At 40.2% G+C, this 25,098-nt stretch overlaps 1 protein-coding gene across 4 annotated transcripts in view; it reads left to right on the top strand.

The window, feature by feature from the left end:
- The window catches only part of ANAPC16 (anaphase promoting complex subunit 16), a 28,076-nt gene extending 23,655 nt beyond the window's left edge, over positions 1–4,421 (top strand). For 2 of the 4 annotated variants that reach the window (XM_087932339.1, XM_087932338.1), the window contains 3 exons: positions 574–648; positions 1,090–1,122; positions 3,666–4,421. In XM_087932339.1, coding sequence (XP_087788465.1) covers positions 574–648; positions 1,090–1,122; positions 3,666–3,781 — 224 coding nt within the window. In that variant the 3' untranslated portion in view covers positions 3,782–4,421. The remainder of the gene's footprint in view (positions 1–573; positions 649–1,089; positions 1,123–3,665) is intronic. The other 2 variants (XM_026713483.2, XM_026713482.2) reach the window with 1 other exon arrangement.
- The last annotated feature ends 20,677 nt before the right edge of the window (positions 4,422–25,098 follow it).

The following is a 25,098-nucleotide window of genomic DNA, read 5'->3' on the forward strand; positions in this document are numbered from 1 at the left end:
GAAACTACAAATCCATCCCCCCTTGGCCATCATCATATCACATGGCCTAATCACGATCCATCCAAAAGTAAGGTCCTTATTTCATCCTGCGCCATACTCAATGACCTTGAACCAACACAAAAACTTATTGTGTCTACTTGGAGCTACTCAATTGAATCCACCCCTCTCCCACTTTCTCAAGGTTGTGGCAGTGTGGAAGCATCGAAACTCAGTATGGCTTCCAGAGCTGACAATGACTGGATCAGATCAAGACTCCAGCATACGGTTCCCAACAACCTGTCATCCAGATATACGAGACTCCATTGCTTGAAGATGACAGCGGGAAATGGCGTTGCTGTTGAGCAAACCCTGAGTTTCATACAGACAACTGGCTAGTCATTGTTGGATCAGAGGCTGAGCTGTTGGCCTGGTTCAGTTTTTGTCATTGTTACATGAATGCAGACACTTGTTAAGTTATACATCCGTGGCATAAAAATAAGACTGTAGGGTTTTTTTTTTTTTTTGTGATACTCTAAGAAGACTTTTTTTCAGGATCATAAATATTTTAAGACTTTTCTTTTTCTCTATTTACAGATGGGTCAGAACGATTCCTTTGTGAATCTGTCTTCAGCTATCAAGTTGCATCCACACTAAAACAAGTAAAACACGGTAAGTGAATAAACCTCACCAACTGTGTTATGACCTGTGTGTTGTATCAGGATGTATGTATACAGAAATCCAGTAAGGTAATATAAGTACTTTACTGTATTGAAAACAGCAGGATAGAACAGAACATAATAACAATACAGCAGATTTTTCATGAACCTATTGTCACAATATTATCCTGTGTAATAAAAAAAAAACCAACCAAAAACAAAGTTTTATCTATATGGTCTATTTAACCAGGAGATAAGATTGTAACTTATGTTATTTGATGCTGTTGTATTCATAAAACAAGCTATGGACATTGCACTCATAGAAAGCTTTGTGAGCCATAACTTTGCTGTTAATAAAGATTGCTATCTCTCTTTCTGGGCCATCTGGTTCTTATCTCATCTCACTTCATCATCTCTTCCTCCTCATACTTGGTTCATGTGATACATCGGACAGTGCTATCAAGACAGAACAGAACTCTAGAAGAAGGTATCTGATTAAAGTGACTTTTTTGGAAGGAATCTTGATCGCTTGCTATTTTCAATCGTACTCTGTGGCCAAAGAGACTGGCCAAGAGTTCTTTAAAAACTGTTTTTTTTCTATCAAGTAAATTAAATGCTTGATTAAATGGCTGCTCTGCCAGGGTGTCTTGCAAATTTTCAATTTTGTAGCTATATTCCTTTTGGGCCTACAGCGAGATGGACAATTTAAAGGTCTAGAGTAGGAGTGTCCAACCTTGGCGACTTTAAGACTTGTGGACTTCAACTCCCAGAATTCCCTAACCATCAGATTTCCCCAACTTTAAGTCCACAGTCTTTAAAGTTGCCAAGGTTGGGTTCCTCTGCTCTAGAGTATGCCATAATATAGAATATATTAGGGCTAATGGTTGTATAGACAAATCTGTTTGTTCAGCTGTGTAAAAAAAAATACAGCACAGTAAGACACGGCATTGCTAGTATTTCTTTATCTCTTCTCTGTTAGCACAAAAGGTAAGGGGGTGATGTCACTAGGAAGAAACCACTTGATGTGACATCCCTGGGATCTTCAGTAATGTGGGTAGATAAGTCTTCAGCCAGGCCGCTCTCATAACAGGAAGGAAAGTGTTCCAATTCAGAGGAAGGTCAGAATAAAAACCATTTGAAAAAGATGATAGCTGGAATCAAAATAGGTCAAAACACTTGTGAAGCTGGAAAAACCTACTTTGCGAAAAGTGAAGCTCTCATAATGAAACTAAAAGAAAGAAAGTGGAAAATATCGGTTAATATTAAATACCAAGATGACAAGGGTTGTGTCAGTTATCTACTATTACCTTCACTTTTCACTGTTGACCGGTATGTTCAGTTGTATGTTCTAGAGCAGGGATGAAGAACTATGGCCCCTTTACAGTCTGTGGACTTCAACTCCCAGAATTCCTGAGCCATCCATGCTGGCTCAGGATTTCTGGGAGTTGAAGTCCACAGCTCATAAAGGCGCCATAGTTCCCCATCCCGGTTCTAGAGAAATAAAGAGGAGATTAATTCTAGGCAAAATGGCAGTGAAAAAATTAGACAAGTTCTTAAGGATAGTTCAATGGCAGCAAAAGTTAGAGTCGTGAAAACAAAGGTCTTTCAAGTGGTTCTGTGTGGAATTGAAAACCAGACGCCGAGAAGATACTAGCCTTTGAATTATGATTTTGAAGATCATAAACACTAACCACCCATTCAGTTCTGAACCAAATAAAGTCTGGTGGTCGTGTTGAGGGGATGTTTGAAGTCCTCCAGGCTTAAAGTAGCCAAGGTTGGAGACCCCTGTCTCCAACGTCAATGAGGAACTATAACCCCATTTTGATTAGGCACTAGAATACAAGTAGGCCTCAATTCACTTAGTGGCCATTCAAAGTTACAACGCCTCTGAAAAAAGTGGCTAATGCCCATTTTACACACTTACAACTGTTGCAGTATCCCCATGGTCACATGATCAAAATTCAGGTGCTTGGCAATTGGTTCGTATTTATGACAGTCACAGTGTCCTGGAGTCATGTGATCAGCTTATGCGACCTTCTGACAAGCAAAGTGAATGGGGAAGACAGATTTGCTTAACAACTGAAGCTGTTACTAACTTAACAGCTTCCTTGATCCACTTAACAACTGTGGCAAGAAAGGTCATTAAGTGGGGCAAAACTCACTTAACAAATGTTTCACTTAGCAACATAAATATTGGGCTCCATTGTGGTCATAACCTGAGGACTATCTCTATGCCACCAACCATTTAAAAATACGTCTTTGCCCAACCCCTTCAATTATTCTGTCACCATTTCTTGACAACCGCTCTAACACTAACGTTTTTTTATTGTTTTAGTTATGGCTTTTCTTGAACTATTCGTGTATTTGATATGTTTGAGAATTTGATATGTTTGAGAATTTTGACAAAATGATAGATAAAAGCATGAAGAATCTCAGTGTAATAGAACAACTTTGTTTTAGTTTCCTTGTGATATACCAGATGCAACAGAAGACAGAATAATAACATATCACTGTATATGGAAATGTTTAACATTTAAGCTAAGATATATCATAGCTTGGTTTTTTTGTTGTTGGCTCACATGCAATACAGTTGTTCTAGAAAACATATTTTGGCCTTATTCATAGCTTGAAAGATATTTCCCAACATCTATTTATGTGGGGATTATCTGAAGTATTTTCACTGGCTAACAGTTTCTATGAGAAACAGCAGGATAGCTGGAATAAAGTCGGATCTAAAAGAGGTTTTGTAGGATTTAGAAATGGAGCAGTAGAAATAATTCATTTGTTTTCCTGCAATTGAAAACTAAAAATGTGAGGATCTTCAAACAGAATTTGTTTATTTTTAATATTTTTATCCTGCCTCCTGGATTGATAATGTCTGGTGAAAACAAATTGTGTGGATTCTAACTAGTTAATTTTCTTGCGATAAAAGATTTTTTTCTGCTTTAAGACACGATGTACGGCTTATAGTACATTAAAAGGCTTAACCAAAAGTTGATTGCAAACCCATTTTTTAATTTTCTGATACAGATCAGCAAGTCGCTCGAATGGAAAAACTCGCTGGCTTAGTGGAAGAACTGGAGGCAGATGAGTGGAGATACAAACCCATTGAACAGCTCTTGGGCTTCACCCCGTCTCTAGGTTGAAATATAGCAATTAACTAATCCAGGATTAGTGTAGCTCCATTTTAAAACTTTCATTCTACGTTTTTCCACCACTCTGATGACAATCTAGAACTTTTTTTTTTCCCCACCAGATCCAATAAAGTATATTTATACATCATTTTCAGGGTTTTCTTTTTTAGTTCACTTTCACACTGCTTGAGGATAGTGTGGTTTCTGTGACTGAGGAGATGTAATCGCTTTTCAGAAAGAAAGAAAAAACACACCTTTTTCTTTCCAGAGGGAAAAGGGATGATTATTTCAATTCAACAGTCTTGATTTGCTGACCTTGATCTGGCACAATGAAAATTGACTGGGGAGTTGGACTTTTCTTGTGTGTCACTCTTGGAGGGCGGAGTAAGAAGCCATAGTTTTAAGCCCTAAGCTATTGCTTTGAAGAGAAATGTGATAATAGGACAGGTTCACTTGGAGGGCAGAAAAATATTAACCGTTTCCTATATTTAGGCTGTTTCTGAGAGTACATTTTGACAGCTGCTTCTCTGTTAATTATGTGTGGAAATGGTCAGAACAAGTCTTTAAAAGAGAAACGTTGACAGTCCTGTTTGCTGTACCAGCCCACTTGAAAAGTCTTGTTTAGTAAATAAATTATTTTAGCTCTTGCCAATGACGTTGGTTGTGGTATTTCTTTCAAGGGTTTGGGAATAAGGAAATGGACAGATACCAATATGAGTTTCAGTAAAGATACTGAGAAGATTAATGAGGTCTACATAGCAGCAAATAAGACAGTCAGTTTAACTGCAACATCTTGAGCTTTGAAGATTTCAGAAGAAAGCTTGATGACATTCTCACAAACTGGAAGAGAAGAAAAGTACAGGCAAATGACTGGTTATTTTGTGTGTGTGTGTGTGATTTTTGCTGTCTAAGCTTGGTTGTTTTCTTGCAGATGTTTTCATTATCCCAACTAGGTCGATAATGCCATCAAGCACCGATGATGTCACCTAGTTTGAGTATTGAAACATAAGAAAACAACCAAACTCAGTATTGAAACATAAGAAAACAACCAAATTCAGTATTGAAACATAAGAAAACAATCAGACTCGGTATTGAAACATAAGGAAACAACCAAACTCCTTATTGAAACATAAAAAAACAACCAAACTCAGTATTGAAACATAAAAAAACAATCAGACTCAGTATTTAAAAATAAGGAAACAACCAGACTCTGTATTGAAATATAAGAAAACAACCAAACTCGGAGTGCGCCAAGAACCCCACCATTCAACCATGAGTTACAATTATTGTTGACTAATTGTGGACGTGCTACCGATAGGCTTAATTTCTGAGATCACGGTCTGTCATTCTTGAATTATGCACTGCTGGCCCAAGATAATTTAGCCGAGATATGGTAAACTTCATCAGGAAGGCTTGATACTGCAATTTGTAGGATTTGGAGAGCTCATCAGTAGTTTCTCATCAAACTGGATCAAGGATCTATGCTGGGCTTCTACTTTTCATAAATTTATGTTAATGTATTGGATAAGGGAATGCAGACTGAATTTCCACATTCCCCATTGACTGCTTATCAGAAGATCACAAAAGGGGCTCACATGACCCTAGAACACGGCAACCAAGGATCCAATTTTTGTTCACATGACCATGGAGATGCTGTAACAGCGTCTTGTAAGTGTGGAAAACAGTCATCAGTCACTTTTCTCCGATCTGTTATAACTTGGAAACAGTCATTAAACGAGCTGTTGAAAGTTGAAGACTACCTGTACCTCAAATGAGTTGAAAATAATAGTTATGTTTATTGGAGATAAATGCTAAGTTTTCCAACAAGGAAACGAATCACACTGGATAGGTATACGAGGCAGGAATTCTGGCATAGCTATTGGAAAAAAACCTTGAAACTGCAGCTGACAACAAACTGTGAATCAACAGTGTGACCCGGCTGTAAAGTAAGCAAAAGCTGTTTTCCAACTTTGGCATCATTGGAAGCAACATTTCCAAATCTTAAAGAGGTTATGTTAACATCAGGAACTGTTTCATCCACTTCCAGCTGTGGTGGAAAGCTTCTCTATGTATGCAAATAGAAGCAGCGCCTCACCTCCATGAAATATCCAAGCGACGTGACTCACCTTCACAGAGATGGTGCAATTCATCAATGACTTTACAAACCAACCAACTCATCAATGACATTTTTAGCCAATAGATATACCATGTTTCCCCGAAAATAAGATCAGGTCTTATTTTCTTTTGGGCCCCCAAATAAGCACTAGGGCTTATTTTTGGAGGAAGCCTTATTTGTTTTTCCAGGTATGGAAGGCCCACTACTGCTTGGTCGCAGTGGGACAGGAGGCTATGTAGCGTGGAGGGGCAGGAGGCTGTGCAGCGCACCAGTGCTGCTGCCATGAGGCAGCGGGGTGGAGCTGCCACACACACTCTGCACTGGATTACCTCAGGGACCCTGCTGCCAGGCCACCTCACCATGGTGGCTCTGGCATCTCCATCCAGCAGGACTCGGCGTGGCTGGCCAGCCCACTTCTGCTTACTTATGGCCGCAAGGGAGCAGGAGGCCAACAATGTGCTGGTGCCACAGTTGTAAGGCGGGAAAATGAAGCTGCCTCCATGCGCCCCACACTGGCTTTCCTCAGGGCCCTGGCAACCAGGCCATCCATGCCCCGACACTTGCCTCACCTCACAGCCATGGCGCCAACACATTACTCAGACTCCTGAGTTGCAGCTGCAAGCAAGCAGAAGAAGTGAGCCTGCAGGCTCCTGCGGCACATGGTTGCTGGTGCTGTCGCCGTGAGGCAGGTATTGGGCCATGAATGGCCTAGCTGCGAGGACCTGAGGTCAGCCATTGCAGGGTTTGAGGAGCAGCTCCACCACCCTCCTGCCTTGCCTCATGGCCGTGGCACCACGAGCAACCAGACAGAATGGGCAGGCTTTTCATCAGGATTGATACTGAACAATTTAATTTTCCACCCATCCAAAATCGAGGATTTACCACAGGGAAGAATTCAGAGAAAGAAAATGCTCAGTAAAGCAGTTAACAAGACCAGAGAAAACAGCAGAAAGGCTTGTGCTGCAATGTTCTTGGGGTTTCTAAAAGATGCCAGGGGAACATTCTGTGCTTACTGACGGCTTCTCGGCTGCTATTCCCTCCCAAGTGCTTGCAATCTGCATAAGAACTCTAATTATGCACAAACAAAGCCCCAGCCTATATCTCTAGATGCAAATAGCAGAAGGGACTGTTTCTTAAAGAACATCGAACAAAACAGGCCAGCAGACGTTGCTAAACACAGCCAAAAACTGAGCCAGTGCAGTCTTTCTGTGCTGGCCTGCTTTGCAATTCCTTGTGTTTTTATAAAGCTGAAAGGAGCACCATTGGGGACATGCTGCTTAGGGGATGACTTCATGCCGTTCCAAAGTGTCTCTCCAATACCTCAGAGTGTGGCTATTTTCTACCGAGAAAGAAGCAATTATATGGTTATTTCCTTCTTGGCAGGCTTCTGCGCACTTCAAAAGAGGTTTGAGAACCAGGAATTCCACTGATGAAGTCCGCCTTCTCATTCAGCTGCCACGATGGGAATTATTTCACAAGTTGATCTTCTACTTCTCATGCAATAGCTAAAGATGTAACAATACTGGTGTAGGATTACAGGAATATAGGGTGGCAAAAATGGGTCCTTCTCAACAGCAGAAAATGGCATTGAAACTACAGTAGAATTTCCTCATTTACTGTCGTGCAGCTTGGAGTTCAAAGGTGCTATATCTAATGTAGATAGATAGGTAGGTAGGTAGATAGGGAGAGAGAGAGAGAGAGACAGAGAGAGAGATGTTTTTACAGAGGCCTCCTTCATATGCTTGAGTCAATAGTCCCGTGCAGAGGAATTAAGGAGACAAAACTTGAGAACCTTGATTGGAGGATAAGAAAATCTATTTGATGTCTTTGCCAAGTTGCTCATAAAAGCATAAGAACCAGGTCAAAAAATATCGTGGCATGTAACAAGTGATCTGCATCAATAAACAGTCATAAGGCAGAAGGGTTGGATTGGTTGATCAAAACTTTCCTTTCCGCCTGATTGTTGTTGTTGTTTTCCTTGTGTTCAAAGTCCTCTTTTTGGACTTTGTTTAATAACATTTCTCTTTTCAAAACTCATTAATAAAGTGATAATGAACAGCGTCCCCGTGGTCATTTTAGAACAGGAGTGTCCAACCTTGGCAACTTTAAGACCTTTGCTGGCTGAGGAATTCTGGGAGTTGAAGTCCACAAGTCTTAAAGTTGTCAAGGTTGGACACCCCTGTTTTAGAAGACTGTGTCTAGACTTGGTGTTTGTTCTGGTTCTAAAGTTAGTTTTGTTAAGTGCCAATTGATTAAAATAACTTTGGCAACTTTAAGATTTGTAAACTTCAAGTCCCAAAATTCCCCAGCCAAGAAGGATCTTCAAGTTGCCAAGGTTGGACACTCCTGGTTTAAGGATTTTGATAACATTTCATGTCCCCAGTTATTAAAAAAAAACAGTATCAATTTAGCATCTATTAAGAAGATGCAGAGAACTGATCTATTTTATATACCTGTAGATCTACCTAATTTTTTTCAAAATCTTGTTTAATAATTTCTTCTGCAATATATGAAGCTGCTCTATCTCTATCACATAGATCTCCAAACTTGGCAACTTTAAGACTTGTGGACTTCAACTCCCAGAATTCCTCAGCCAGCCATGCTCAGCCATGCTGGCTGAGGAATTCTGGGAGTTGAAGTCCACAAGTCTTAAAGTTGCCAAGTCTGGAGACCTCTGCTCAATCGGATTAGAGATCAGTGTGGTCCAGCGTTCTCGGCTGTGACAAAAGATCCCAAGGTCCATCATGCTGCTGGTTCTGAAGACGTAGCCTAAAGTAGCAAAAACAAAGGCCACCTGCATTTTTGCTTACTTCTAAAATAAAGCAAATGAGTGTTTGCTGTCATAACGGATTTCTAGGATGACTAGGAACAAGTCAACTGTAGATATGCTCTGTCATCCAAGTCATGGTTGTCCCAGAGATGCTTTTTCAGGAGGTAACTGGACTTTCTTGTTTTTTATTTTGAAGATGTTTTTCTTCTCATCCAAGAAGCTTCTTCTTTTATCCTGCTAGAGCTGAAGAAGCTTCTTAGATGAGAAGCGAAACATCTTCAAAAGAAAAGAAAAAACAAGAAAGTCCAGTTGCCTCCTGAAAAAGCACCTCTGGGACAAGCCAACTGGAGATGTTAATTTCTAGAAACTGTCAGAATCTGAACATTAAATATTATCCTTGATTATCTAGCCAAGCAGGAAATTTCCACAATGTGAGAAAAAATTCCAAACTTAACCAGTTTCTTTTTACCATTTGGATTTCAACACAGGTGGAAAACACATAGAGGCACAAACAGAAGGCATTAAGGAAAATAATTAAGATCTACTTTTAATTCTACAATTAATTGTACAAATTTAATTCTGATGCCCTTTGAGGGATCTATACGACAACTCATCTCAGCCAACTTATCACAGGACAACTTGCCATGGCTAATTTGCTGTGGGATAAGAATTACACTAATACTGAAGAAATGGTGGAATAGAATCATTAAAGAAAGGATGCCAAAGGAGGTACAAACTGAAATATGAATGACAAATTTTAAAATCATTTTAAATAATTGAATTGTTTAATTGTTATCCTGTGGCAAGTTGGCCATTGTGAGTTGTTCTGCGTGAATTAGCCATGATGAATTGACCATAGTGAGTTGGCTGTGTCGAGTTGGCCCATTCTACTTTGAGGTCTAGGAAATACCAGAAAACGATTTTCTTCTAGGAAATATCAGAAATCGATCAGTGCTTTTCTGCTTTATCTAGATCAGGGTTCCCCAAAGTAGCCAATATTGATCCCCCCCTCCAAGGGTTGACAGGCTTATCCATTATTATTATTTGTAATATTATTAAAGTATCTATGAAATTATTTTCAGATAAGTGGGGCTTGATGAACAATCTGAAATTTCATGAAAGGATTGATGACCTGAGAAATTTGGGGACTCCTGGTTTAGAGAAAGCAATGTCATGTTTTCGATGGTTAGCTTTTTCAAATTCTATTTATCTACTTTTGTTCATTTACCTTTTCCAAAATGTAACCAACAGGATATCAGAATTAATTTCCCAGCTGTTCAAACTGTCAGCGACAGGAGCAAAGTGGTGAATTCTTCACTAAAGGCCTAACAGAGACTAGATTGGTGTTTCTCAATTTTGGCAGCTTGAAGATGTGTTAATTTCAAGTCCTTGAAACCTCCCACCAGCATGCTGACTAAGGAATTCTGGGAGTTGAGGTCCACAAGTCATAAAAGTTGCCAAGGTTGGAGAGCCCTGCTGTAGGGGATTCTTCACTAAGTAGGCCAGGACTTTGGCCTAAATGTCCTCTAACGTTCTTTCCAACCCTATAAATCTACACTTCTCTTATGGTAATAAAGGTAACTGAGATTTAAGCCGAGACAAGTTATACGTGAACAACATAGGCAAATGTCTTGCCCATCATATACACTTCATAGAAATGTGCATTTCAAGCTGAACTCTTTTTGTGCAAATGCTATGCCTCCTTTTCTGGTGCCTGTATGTATTCTCCATTTTTATTCCATTTTAAAATGAGCAGCTAACAAAAATGGCAAAGATGATGAAAGTTAATCCTCACGAATCCTTCCTTTGTTGAGCAGCAGCCCTGAAGCTGCAAGCATCGGTTTTTCCATTGGTTTTCTTTCAGCTGTTCTTTTAACTAATAATAAATGTTCACTTATGGGGTGATTTTTCTCTCTTGGCTGAACTCCCACACAAGCCACAGGTGGGTGTGTTTTTATTGCCCTGCACCCAAGCAAAACCAGAGGTTCTTTGTTGCAAGCTGCTAGGGAACTGGTTGTACTAGAAGCGAAGGAAATGCTGCAGACCGACTGTCTAAAATTAGTTGTTAACCACGGTGCTGTTGCTTTGCTGATGATCCCCACCAGATGTATCTCTGTCACACGCAGAGAGACAAAATTGTCTTACAGCACCGGCAAATACTTACATCGGTTGCAAAAAAAATTGCAAGCATCCCAATCTTTAACTTCATGGGTGAGGGAGTGTAGAGAATCCTGTTGGATCAAGCCAAGATACCCTCTTGTTCTAAATGATGGGTCTATACATTGGATGGCCTCTTTCCTTTGGAAAGGATCACGTGTTACAGATTTTTAGACATAGGGCCCCATTTGCATGTAGATTTTTTTTCAGTAAGTTTTACTACTTCCTCGTTTAACAGTTAGCTGTTACACACATGGCATTTATAAGCACTGCAACATATAATACTGTCCTTTGTGAGCCTACCAACTAGAATAGAATTAGAATTAGACTAGACTACACTAGAATGGAATGGAATGGAATGGAATGGAATGGAATTAGAATAGAATAGAATAGAATAGAATAGAATAGAATAGAATAGAATAGAATAGAATAGAATAGAATAGAATAGAATAGAATAGTTCTTTATTGGCCAAGTGTGATTGGACACACAAGGAATTTGTCTTTGGTGCAAACGCTCTCAGTGTACATAAAAAGAAAAAAATACATTCATCAAGAATCATAAGATACAATACTTAGTAATAGTCATAGGTTACTAACAAGCAATCAAATCATACTAAGAAACAAATAAAACAATATAAATCGTAAAGATACAAACAACAAGGTTATAATAAGTGGCAGGAGATAGGTAATAGGAAGGATGAGAAGAATAATAGTAATACATTCTCAGTAAATAATTGGACAGTGTTGAGGGAATTATTTGTTTAGCAGGGTGATGGCGTTCAGGAAAAAACTGTCCTTGTGTCTAGTTGTTCTGGTGTGCGGTGCCCTATAGCATTTTGAGGGTAGGAGTTGTCCCATGTCCGGGATGTGAGGGATGTGAGGGGTCTGTAGATATTTTCAACTTCCATCTATTCAGTGGTAGGGTGTCAAAATGATGTGCAGTGAGGCTATCCACTGTTCAACACCATTCTGGAAAAGGGAGGAAACATGGAGTAAGGAAAGAGAAGAAGAGAAATGTTGGATCTTTACCTGAGAAAGGGTCCTAAATATGAGAAGCGAACAATCCAGCGCTGAAAGCTTTGTTTGATACGGGGTTGTAAGCATGTTCACTTGAGTTTCCCCTGTTAGATGGCTATAAAGACACAAGAACCCAATGGGGACTACCAGAGATGGAAGAGAAGAAGCATCAACCTGAAGTCCATCATGTATTTGATCACATTTTGTGCTCAACCCAAATGCATATAATCAAGTGGGTTGATATGCTTGAGGCATGTATCATCACTCAGAATATTTTCTTTAGATTTCACTATGATTGAACATGTTAGCTGATTCATGACAAATGACAAATAGCTTATAGTGGGCTATAGAAGGAACAGATCAGACATCCAGTCCTTGCTTATCAATGGAGACCGAGTGGAGCAAGTGGCCACTTTTAAGTTTCTGGGTGTTACCATAAAAGAGGACCTGATCTGGGGTGCCCACATTGCAGCCCTGGTCAAAAGCAGAGATTATACGACCTGAGACTTCTCAGAAAATAACAACTGAATGGAAAACTGATGGTGACCTTCTACCGCTGCACCATAGAGAGTATCTTATTGCACCTCTGTATGGTTTGCCAATTGCACAGGGGGCAGACAGGACAGCACTCCAGAGGGTTAACGTCATTGCCCAGAGGATCATGGGTTGCCCTCTCCCTTCTTTGGAAGAGCTTTATAGCTCCCGCTGCCTTAAGAAAGCTCAAAACATTCTCAAAGATCCATCTCATCCTGGGAACCCTTTTTTGAACTATTACCATCTGGCTGACGGTACAGAATAATAAAAACGAGGACAAATAAGCTGAAAAACAGCTTCTATCCCAGGGCAGTAGCTTTTTCGAATTCTACTGTATAGTGCAGTGTTGGTGCAGTGTCGGGGGGTTCGGTTCAATGTGTGGAGGGTGAAGGATTGTTTGTGTTTATTTTCATGGTCATGATGTGCACTGAAGATGGTGTTTGATTTCGTTGTAGAGGTGCAATGACAATAAAGTAAACTAAACGAAACAAATGCCCTTTAATATGAGACATCTGCCTAGAATCCCAGAGGCCAATAAGAATGCTAATCTAGTATTCTTCCCGTTAGTGCCCTTCCTGTACGAGAACTTCAACTCCCAAGATTCTCAGCAATGACCACCCTTGCTGGGGAATTCTGGGAGTTAAAGCCTACACAATGGAGGACATCCAATTGGAAAAGGCCTTCTTAGCCTTTGCAAATCAAAACCAAACCCAGCCTGGTGGTAGTTTTAGAATAAAGGGGTGGGTTGTAATGTCCATTCTGATAAAATTACTGTTTGCGAGACACCCCAAACCACATAATAGGAGTGGGTGGTACATACTGTATATTCCATGTATAAATAAAAAGAGGCTATCACTTCTCAGCAATCTACTTCTAGTTTCCATGTGGCACAAAACAGGCAATTTATTTGCAAAGCAATGACATTAAAAATTGCAGCCTACAAAGCAAGAATTTTCCAGTTTACTCTTTAGTTGACATGAAAGTTGCTATTATTTTTCTTTTTAATAAAAGAACTTGAAAGAAGAGCTTCAGTTTGAAAATGCTTAGCTAGGGTTTCCTCTCCCTCCCCCATACGATATGATTGTATGCATTTATACCACAATCAAACAGAATACAGGAATTTCCTTTTTTACTGTTATAGGTGCAAAATTAAGCAAAGATGAATGGGTTACCATCACCTGTGAAAAATCACAATGCTTATCTCATATTTCAGCTTAGATGTTTTGGCACCATCTATGCCTGAACAGACAAGTACACAGGTGATTAGCGTGAATGTACACTACTACGTTTATCATTTTTAAAAAGAGGGAGAAAATTGTGATAGCCAACATCTTTGTGTTTCCATAGTTGAAAGAGTACAACACAAATAATAAATTGGATGACTAAAATTGTAAATTGATGCCTAGAATTATAAATCAGTCCTTTTGGCAACCAAAAACTATCCTCTAGTTAGCTACTTAGAAGCACGATTCATTTATTCAGTGAGCAGTACACCCAATACAATATGTATACTATATACAAGTATAAATAATAATAAAAAGGTATAGTTGTTAAGAAATTGAAATATACTTGGCTTAATGCTCTGTTTTCTTTCATATCTCCATCTAAATATGCCCTTGATTTCTTTTCCTCTGATGATGCACCATAATGCTTAAAAGTTTGTGAATCCTTTTGGATTTTCAATTTTTCTGTATAAATATGATTTAAGACATGATCTCCACACAAATTTACATAAGAGCCAATTAAACAAACGCAATTAAATAAAGAGAACCCAATTGAACAAACATGGCCAGATATACTGGTGTACCATAATGTTTAAGTTTGTGAATCCTTTTGAATTTTCAATTATTTTGTATAAATATTACCTAACTAAGATATGACCTGTTCTCCACACATCCTAAATTTAGATAGGAGACAATTAAACAAATGCAATTAGATAAAGAGAACCCAACTGGACAAATATGGACAGATATACTGATATTTCCGAATACTTTTCTGGTACAATTCAGAATTCATGGTTCCATCGATGATGGCAAACTGGTTGTCAGAGTTCCAACTAACCAACTCCAAACCAATAAACTCCAAGACAAGCATTTCCTCAAAGTTCCATTTTATTAGAGTTGTCAAATTGACACATCTGGGAAAACCCAAATCTGAGAGTTCTGGGTTTTCCCTTCCCAAAAGAAAATCAAAGTTCCACCCCCTGTACCCATCAGTCCATCACATGGCCCAATCAAATCTTTGTCCCAACTGGAAGCATTCCTCCAGACAGTCCACTCCAGGTGCAGGGCAACATGTCCTTGACTTTCTTAGAAGGATGTTGTTGAGTCTAATCTTCCACCTCTCTACTAAATCCCCCTCCCAAATTTCCAGGCATTAAATGTGGCAGCCTCGAAGCTTCCAAGAAAATATGGCTGACATTGGTATGTTGTCCTGATCTTTGAAGTAACAAAGCAGATCCAAACCAGGGTGCTGCCACCACCATGTGTCACAGATGGGATAAAATTCTTATGCTTAGAATGCCTTTTACCAAAGCAACACTTCCTATTCAAACCAAAAGATTCCATTTTGGTCTCATTTGTCCACAGAACATTCTTCCAATATCCTCCGGCTTATTCATGTAGTGTTTCACAAACTGTAGATGGGCAGCAATGTTGATATGCGCCAATGAGAGAGAGGACTAGTTTCTTAGACATTACCATGAGCTTCTTCAAGACCTCTTAGAGTACAGGTCGGAGGTGGTATTCAACCAGTTCTGACAGGTTCTGGAGAAGCCATAGTGGAAATTCTTAGTTCAGAGAACCAGCAAATACCACCTCTGACTGGCTACGCCCCCATCTATTATCTGCCTCCCGAGTGCCAGCTGATTGGCTGAGTCTTTTTTTATGCCCTGCACAGGAGAACGGAGCTGGAAAGCAGGTTAGTTGGGTGCAGAGGAAATGGGGATTTTGCAGTAACCTTCCCCTGCCATGCCCACCAAGCTGCACCCACCAAGCCACGCCCAGAGAACCAGTAGTAAAAAAATTTGAATACCACCACTGGTACAGGTAGTTCTCAATTTACTACCACTTGACATTTGTTAAGTGAACCTTACCCCGTTTTACAACTATTTTTGCCTCAGTTGTTAAGTGAATCACTGCAGTTGTTAAGTTAGTAACCTGGTTATTCAGTGAATTTGGCTTCCTCATTGACTTTGCTTGTCAGAAGGTGGCAAAAGATGATCATATGACCTTGGGACATGGCAATGGTTATAATTATGAACCAGTTGCCAAGCATCTGAATTTTGATCACATGATCATGAGGATGCTTCAAAAGCCGTCCCTGTGAAAAATCACTTTTTTTCAGGGCCATTGTAACTTTGAATGGTCAATAAATGAACTGTTGTAAGTCGAGAACTACCTGTTTTTATGTAGACATTTTGAAAATTCAGAAGGGTGCACAAATCTTTAAGCCCTACTCCATACTATAGCAAACCAGCAGGCAATAGATAGATAGAAGATAGATAGATAGATAGATAGATAGATAGATAGATAGATAGATAGATAGATAGATGATAGAATTCTTTATTGGCCAAGTGTGATTGGACACACAAGGAATTTGTCTTGGTGCAAATGCTCTCAGTGTACATAAAAAGAAAAGTTACATTCGTCAAAAGTCAAGAATCATAAGGTACAACACTGATAGTCATAGGGTAGAATAAGCAATCAAATCATACTAGGAAACAGTCAATATAAGTCATAAGGATACAAGCGACAAAGTTACAGTCATACAGTCACAAGTGGGAAGGGATAGGCGATAAGAAGTGATGAGAAGATTAACAGTAATTGTAGTGCAGACTTTGTAAATAGTTCGACAGTCTTGAGGGTATTATTTGCTTAGCAGAGTGATGGCTTTCGGGAAAAAAACTGTCCTTGTGTTTAGTTGTTCTGGTGTGCAGTGCTCCACAGCATCATTTGGAGGGAAGGAGTTGAAACAGTTTATGTCCGGGATGTGAGGGGTCTGTGAATATTTTCACAGCCCTCTTTTTGACTCGTGCAGTATACCAACTCCATTATTATTTCCAAAATAAGAGAATGTGCACTTATTAAGGTCCTTATTATTGGGGATTCTAAATGACCTTTTGCCACTGAGAATGATATCACACCAATCTCTTTACCCTTGTAAAGCCGGTTAAGCAACAGGGAAGACATTTGGTCCCGTGGCATCTTTCCAACGAACTATTTTCTCTCTCATTGGTGGCTTACAGATCAGGAGATGAATCAAAAAGGGGTGAAGTGAGTTGACCTACCCATGAAACGTACAAATATATTTTTTTAATTGCTGAGCTAAATATTAACTGCTGCACAGTTGTGTTTGCTGCTGCTTTACAGCACAGACGTCCACATTTTTAACCTTACACTTGCTATTAAGCATACAGGTTATTTGAAATGCTTCTAGATTGCAACTTCACTTTTCTGGATGGACATGAAGATGCACTCCACACATGGGTAGTTTCACTTCTCTACTGAAAGGGAAAGCTGCTTTTCACTTTTAAAAGTGATTTTAATTCAGCACATACTTAGTTTGAGAGAAAGTAGAGGAAGAAGGGTCTAATTCCTGCATAATCTAAACATTTACTTATTTATTTAATTTATATGCCATTCATCTCATTATCAAACAACTCTGGGTGGCTATAAATTCAAAAAAAGTGGTCTTCCTTGACTTTTCTAGGCCATATATAGCCCATCAGACATGTGGTGATGTAAGGGAAGGAGTGGCAGAACCTGGAGTCAGAGTTAAAAGAGGGATCAACCTAGAATCTCTACCTAGTGACAAGTAGGTATGATTGTACTCTGGAAAGTTTATAATTGTATTCTGGGCTTTTATGATTGAATTCTGAAAAGCACGACCATAAAAGCCCAGACTAGCACAATACCACTGAGAAAGAAAAACAAGAAATCCAATAAAAAACCAGCATGGCTGCACAAAGATCTGGCAAATTGAAAGAAAAAAAGGACAAGTACAAAAAATGGAAAGAAAGAAGAAATGGAAAGAAGGACGTGCAACTAAGGCAGAATATCAGCAGACAGCCAGCATCTGCAAAGACGATGTCAGGATAACAAAGGCTCAGAACGAACAAGGACTTGCAAGTCAAAGATAATTAAAAAAAAGTTTCTTCTAACATATAAATAACAAGAAAAAACTCAAGGAAACAGTCAGTCCACTAAAAAGAGAAGACGGCAAGGAAGTAACAGACAACAGAGAGAAAGCAGAGCTGCTTAACTCATTATTTGCATCGGTCTTCATGCAGAAAGAAACTATAACCCTACCTACCAAAAACATAACTAAAAGACAGACTAGAAATAAAAGTTAAAATAAGCAAAAAAAATAGTAAGAGAACACCTGTTTGATCTCGATGAACGCAAATCACCAGGTCCCAACAGATTACATCCCAGAGTTCTAAAGATCATCTCAGAACCACTGCACCACATCTTTCAAAAATCCTGGAGCACCAGGGAACTACCAGAAGACTGGAAAAGAACTGATGTGGTTTCCATCTTCAAAAAACAAGGGAGGGGAACCAGACCCAGGAAACTAGAAGTGCAACCAGGATGATTTAGGGGACTGGAGACTAAAAAAAAAAATGAACAGTTGCAGGAACTGGGCTTGGCTAGTCTAGTGAAAAGAAGGACCAGGGGAGACATGATAGCGGTCTTCCAATATTTGAGGGGCTGCCACAGAGAGGAGGAGGGGGTCAAGCTATTTTCTAAAGTGTCTGTAGGCCAGAGAAGGAATAACAGATGAAAACTGAACAAGGAGAGATTTAACCTGGAAATAAGGAGAAACTTTCTGACAGTGAGAACCATCAACCAATGGAACAGGTTGCCTTCGGAAGTTGTGGGAGCTTCAGCACTTGAGACCTTCAAGAAGAGATTGGACTGCCATTTGTCAAAAATGGTATAGGATCTCCTGCTTGGATAGGGGGTTGGACTAGATGACCTACAAGGTCCCTTCCAACTCTGTTAATCTGTAATGTGTAAGTGAACTAAGTCTAACTCCCTTTGAATTCCCTTGATCCTTATCAAATTGCTAGCAGGTTCTAAACCTTCATGGGGGATATTCCTGCGCATAGACATGAGTATTCTCAAAGGTGCTTTTTCCAAAAGGCAATTGGACTGTTTTCCCCCTAATTTGGAAGAAGTTTCACTTCTCACCCAAAAAGCTTCATCAGTTCTGGCAGGATGGTGGGGGCGAAGGAAGGATAAAAATTTTTTGTAATCATCTGGTTGTTAGCACTCTCCTTGAGAGCTCTTGAAGCCACTTGGGGCTTTATGTGTGCCCTCAGATATTTCTGCAAAGAAATATGATTCTTCCAATCTCCCCTATCCTGTCAAAATTAATCTTTCCACTACCCCCACCATCTTGCCACAACCAATGAAGCTTCTTGGATGAGAAGCAAAATGTCTTCTTTTTCCTCAGGGAAAAAAAACCAGTCCAGCTGCTCTTTGGAAAAGCACCTTTGAGACAAGTATGACCTGGAGGGCTGAGAATCTCCATATAGGCATCAGGAACAATAAATCAGTTGAATTGGACCTTCACATATAAGCCTGATCTTTTGTGCCTGAAAGGTCTAGAACAGGGATTATTCTGTCCTTTGATTCAATTGTTGAATATAAAGACAGATAGATAACTCTACAAATTCTTCCATACAAATTTTCTTTTACTGGATTATATTAGGCATCCTCAAGGTAACTCACAGTTATGTTGAGATGCATCTAATGTCCAATTCTTTGCATAGTTGAAATCACAGTGTAAAATGATAGAAATCTTTCCCCTATTTGATCCCATAGTAGTAGAGTCAAAGGAGAGATGCCAGCATGAGGCTGGGGTCTGAGCAAGAGTGAAGAAACCTCCCCCAACTCACCAAGGGTCAACTCAGTGACCAATCAGGATTACAGATGTGGCCGCATGACATGAACTACATTTCCCAGGATACTTTAACTACATTTATCATTTACGTTAAGGGGACAGCTCCCAATTCCTAACTAACTATACCAATTCCCATTAACTATTACTGGCTGGACAGCACAGGGATCTTCAAACTTGGCAACTTTGAGACTTGTTGTCAGCCTCCACAATGTTTTCTTGACACCTCATGCTGCCTGTTTCTTGTCGGCTGTCATAGAAATGGGGGAGGGGTGGGGAGGAGAGAGGTGAAATTTGATATTTGGGAAGGGAAGTTTGCTGGAGAGTGAAGATGGTTTCTGTGTGAACTAAAAAGGAGAGGATGCTTTCCTGCTTACTGCAGCAGTGCATGGATTTATCTCTGCTGAGCCAAGGTCAACCGTCTTTGGCATACCAGATGAGGGAATATCCACCTGAAGATGTACCACACATGACACTATAAGCACTTCAGATTGGATGTCTAGCCTGGACCCGGGGGAGGGAAACTTGGGGTAACTTTCAATATGTAATTTCTGCACCGATTTGCCTCAGATCTTGCTTTCTTTTGTTGCTATCACTTCAAACTCAGTAAAAGTACCTTTTCTCTACAACAATGGGGTTGAGGGAGTTTTTTCTTGGGTTTTGAATGAGGCACATCTGACACCTGTGGACATCAACTCCCAGAATTCCCCAGCCAGCATGGCTGGCTGAGGAATTCTGGGAGTTAAAGTCCACAAGTCTTAAAGCAGGGGTGGGATTCTACAGGTTTGCACCTATTCGCTAGGACCAGTTGTTAACATTCTAAGCAGTTTGGAGAACTGGTTGTTAGAAGAAATTACTGGCCTAATCCTGTAAGGAAGGCAGGAAGGAAACATTCTGGTGTTGCTTATAGAAACTGCCTCTCCGTTGACCCTTATTACATTCTTGGCAGGACTGGACTTCCTATTTCAGGAACTTCTCTGGAGTTTTTTTTTCCTCCTTTGCTGGTACTTTGCTTGTGTGGAGTGACCATTCAAAGTTACAATGGCACTGAAAAAAGGTGACTTATGACCGTTTTTCACACTTACGACTGTTGCAGCATCCCCACAGTTATGAGAGACGAGGCAAGGAGATGCGTGCCTCGATGTGAGTGATATTGAGTTGGCCACACCCAGCCAGTCACATGACCACCAAGCCATGCCCACCAACTAAGCCACGCCCACAGAACCGGTTGTTAAAATTTTTGAATCCCACCCCTGTCTTAAAGTTGCCAAGCTTGGAGAGCTCTGGTCTAGAAGGTAGAAACTAGAAAGGAAGGGAGATGGGCTGATTTAGTCCTTGGCATTCCCATCCATCCTGCATTGTTGTTGGGTGTCGGTCATGAACTGTACACTACACAAGGCCATTCTAATACAATAGCATTTCAATCTTAGGGTACAAAACCGCTGGGGAACTCGTCACCTTAGGGTTTTTTTTAAGTATTTTTTCTTCTTCTCTCCAACACCTTTAATCTTCTCATTTCCCAATGGTGATTTGTTTTCTCTTAAGAAATGATGCATTGTCCAGCACCCTCGTGTGTGGTTGCCAGATAAGAAAGAACACATGATTAAGATAGTTACATTCTGGAAAAGAAAAAAAAAATCTGATTTAGACCAGGTTGTGAACGTAGCCTGGCAATAAATCTAGCCCAGAAATGGTCTTTGCCCTTGCCTTTTTTTTTCCTTTTTTTTTTTCCCTTTCCTTTGCTGGATACTCTATTTATGTAACTAGTTCACTGGCTATGAAAAATGACGGCCGGTTTGGCAGCCAAAAGGAGAAGGAAGTGGAGCCTACTATTGTCTAGACTGACTACTGCTGGCAAGAAGCCCAGCAACATTTACTTGGAGTCCTTGACGATTCTGAGAATTTCTCTGGAGAGATCTGAACAGGAAAAATGGTGCTCTTCTGATTCTATTTCCCACCTCTGGATCTGTACCTCTGGAGCCTCCCTCTTCGTGGTCTTTTGCCACTGCTTTGGTTCTGAATCAGGAACCAAAAGAGCAGACATTTTAGGTTCAGTCTTCAGTGCTATAATGGGGGGGGAGGGGGCAGAGGTGGTATCCAGCAGTTCTGGAGAACCGGTAGCGGAAATTTTGAGTAGTTCGGAGAACTGGCAAAAATGCCACCTCTGACTGGCCCTGCCCCCATCTCTTCTCCGCCTCCCGAGTCCCAGTTGGTCAACTAGGTCTTCTTTTGTTGCCCTGCATAGGAGAACGGAGCTGGAAAGCAGGTTAGTGGGGTGGGGAGGGAATGGGGATTTTGCAGTAACCTTCCCCTGGAGAGGAGTGGGAATGGAATATTTTGCAGTATCCTTCCCCTGCCATGCCCACCGAGCTACATCACGCCCACCAAACCATGCCCACAGAACCAGTAGTAAAAAAAAATTGAATCCCAGCACTGATGAACTAGTAATTGGAGGGTCAAAGCCCCAAAGTTTGTCCCTCCAAAATCCAGCAAAACATCAACTTACAAAGATGTCATTTCTCACCAAATTTTGAAGAAAATTAGGAAAAAAGACATTACGTCTTAAATAAACAAATCACAATCCAAATAAACACATACACACACCCCTGTAAAACTTCCCCAAAACCGAATCTGGCAAGCTTGCAGCATTACTCACCGTGTGAAAATCTACTGACGTTGGTAGCAATGGCTAATTGTCCTAGTTCTCTTTTTCAGAGTCTGTCGGTGCAAATCTGTAAGGTTGGCTCATTTATCTCACAGTCCTGGGTGTTGATACCAAAAGGAAATCTGGCAATCCAAGTTGTGCTCAAGTTAGTTACAGAAGGATGCAACTTTTCATACCTTGTCACGCTCTGAAATTCTAGAGCTTTATTTTCCAGGAGCTGTTCAATGTTTCTGGGTTTTTAAAAAAAAACCATTCAAATATACGATAAAGGTACAATTCTCACAAAAAGTCACACCAAAGAGATTTCCAAAGACCTTGGCTTTTGAATGCTTCATGAACTTTTTAAGCATTTTAAGTATTCAATCGACTTCTTTCTGGTGGGAGAACAACCACGTAGAATCCTTGGTTGGTGATGACTTATACTCATTTAAATAAAATTGAATATGCATAACATTTCCACGGAGAATCGACACGCTAAAAGTCAATAATCCATAAACCAGGAGTGTAGCCAAAGAACTATCTTGTATTTCTCACCATGGATTATTGCCCCTTCAATACAGGTTAGTCCTTGACTTATGATCATAACTGAGCCCAAAATTTCTGTTGCTAAACAAGACAATTGTTAACTGAGTTTTGCTCCATGCGTTATTGGCTAGGAATTTGGGGAATTATAGGTCAAAACATGTCTGGGCAACAAACCTGGGAAGATTGCACTAGGGCTGTTTTTGGATGTATATTAAACCATTCACAAGAACAAGGTAAGGGTTCTCTTTTAACAGCTGAAACTACTTGGTTGATATAAGGAGCAAGAATATTGAAAGGGTTAGGTCATTTCTGATCTTGTTGGTTGAACCTGCTCTTCCTACAGCCTCTTTTCCCACTCATGCTGGGAATTACCAGCAGAAAAGTTTGCATCTGATAAGCTTATCAGTAAGTTGTCAAAATCCACTCTGTTTGTTTGCCACTTGCACAATAATCTGGGAAGGTCAATCATTTAACCAGAAGGTCTTTCTTTCTTTCTTTCTTTCTTTCTTTCTTTCTTTCTTTCTTTCTTTCTTTCTTTCTTTCTTTCTTTCTTTCTTTCTTTCTTTCTTTCTTTCTCTTTCTTCTCTCTCTCTTTCTTCTTTCTCTCTCTCTATTTTCTTCCTCCCTTCCCCTCCCATCTTCCTTTCTCTTTCTTTTTCCTTTCTTTCCTCCTTCCTTTCCCTCCCTCATTTTTTCTTTCCTTTCTTTCTTCCTTCTTTCCCCTCCATCCTTCCCTCCCCTTGCCCTCTTTCTTTTTTCCCTCCCTCCCTCCTTCCCTCCCTTCTTTATTTCCTCCGTCCCTTCCTTATTTCCTCCCTTTCTCCTTCCTTCCTTCCTTCCTTCCTTCCTTCCTTCCTTCCATCCATCCATCCATCCATCCATCCATGCTCATGTTTTTATACAATTTAACACACATACATGTATGGCCCACACTTCACACTTCTACTTTTTGCCTCCTCTTGATACTTCTAATTAAATAGTAAACTCTTTGGAACAGAGAATTTGTCTTTCTGTTTATATTTCTCTGCTGATCACAATGAATAATTGTGAATCACATTGCCTTGTTGCTGACAAGGATGATCAAGCCTTTGTTAGTGAGATGCCACCTGTAACATTTTAGGAGTGAAGAGAAGATTTGCCAAAGGCCCAAAGCAAACAGGGTAAGCAGGCCACACAATCCTCTTTCGGAGCTCATGCTAGAATTTCTATGTATTTCCTGCCTCAAAATGATAGGAAATTACACCACTGACTTTTAATAATTGAAATCCGATGGGGCTTCGGAGTCTGCCCCCCAAAACAGACAAGGGGTTCTGTGAGTCCCTGGGATTGCAGGTTAACTCTTCTTTCTCCTAGTCTAGAGGTCCCCAAACTTGGCAACTTTAAGACTTGTGGACTTCAACTCCCAGAATTCCTCAGCCAGCAAAGGTCTTAAAGTTGCCAAGGTTGGACACCCCTGTTCTAAAATGACCACGGGGACGCTGTTCATTATCACTTTATTAATGAGTTTTGAAAAGAGAAATGTTATTAAACAAAGTCCAAAAAGAGGACTTTGAACACAAGGAAAACAACAACAACAATCAGGCAGAAAGGAAAGTTTTGATCAACCAATCCAACCCTTCTGCCTTATGACTGTTTATTGATGCGGATCACTTGTTACATGCCACGATATTTTTTGACCTGGTTCTTATGCTTTTATGAGCAACTTGGCAAAGACATCAAATAGATTTTCTTATCCTCCAATCAAGGTTCTCAAGTTTTGTCTCCTTAATTCCTCTGCACAGGACTATTGACTCAAGCATATGAAGGAGGCCTCTGTAAAAACATATCTATCTATCTATCTATCTATCTATCTATCTATCTATCTATCTATCTGTCTATCATCTATCTAGTCCAAGGCATGTTGGCTTGGCTCCATGACATTCTTTGGGAGCAGCGCTCACACTTCTGGCTCCTTCTGCAGATACAATACAGCCTTACATCTCGCCTTCCCTGCCAACCCCACCCCCACCCCCGCTGGTCTTGCAAAATCGCTGAACTCAGCACGTCCGTAGTGAAGGAGGCTCAGTCTTCCTCAGGAAAAAATGCCTTGCGAGACACGTCCCTGGCAGCTGCAGAGGTTGTTTTTTTTTTTTTAACCATTTGCGGGAAGCTTTGCAACTGACACATGATCTCTTTCTCCAACAATTGTCAGCTAGGGCAGTCAGACCACTACACCAGAGCCAGAAGGGATAACTATTTACTCTGGGATAAACTTGTAGTCACGTAGCCAACTTCACTTCTCTTTATCATCATTCAGTTCTCCTAGCATGTAAGGTCTGGCATGCAAAATTCATGAAGTTGCTTTCTCTCCTATAGTTTACTTGGATTTTGCATCTGAGGAACTTTGTTGGTTTCAGTCAATTGGTTTTTGTCTGTTCTGCCTTTGTATATTTAATCCCGACTTGTTTATCGTTTGGAAGCGTGGGGGCTGTTTTTCACCCCACTTTTCAAAGTTTCCTGGTTAGAAGGCAACTTTCCAACATTTAAATTTTTAAAATGAATCTGTGTTTTTATCTACCGTAGTAAAATCTCCGTTGATTTTTTAAAATTTCAAATATTCTGTCATTTCAAGGGCTGAATGACATGGCCTGAAAAGAATA

Source organism: Pseudonaja textilis, chromosome 4 (genome assembly GCF_049901715.1).
Source record: "Pseudonaja textilis isolate UNSWEBS1 chromosome 4, rPseTex1.2, whole genome shotgun sequence".
Taxonomy (NCBI): Eukaryota; Metazoa; Chordata; class Lepidosauria; order Squamata; family Elapidae; genus Pseudonaja; species Pseudonaja textilis.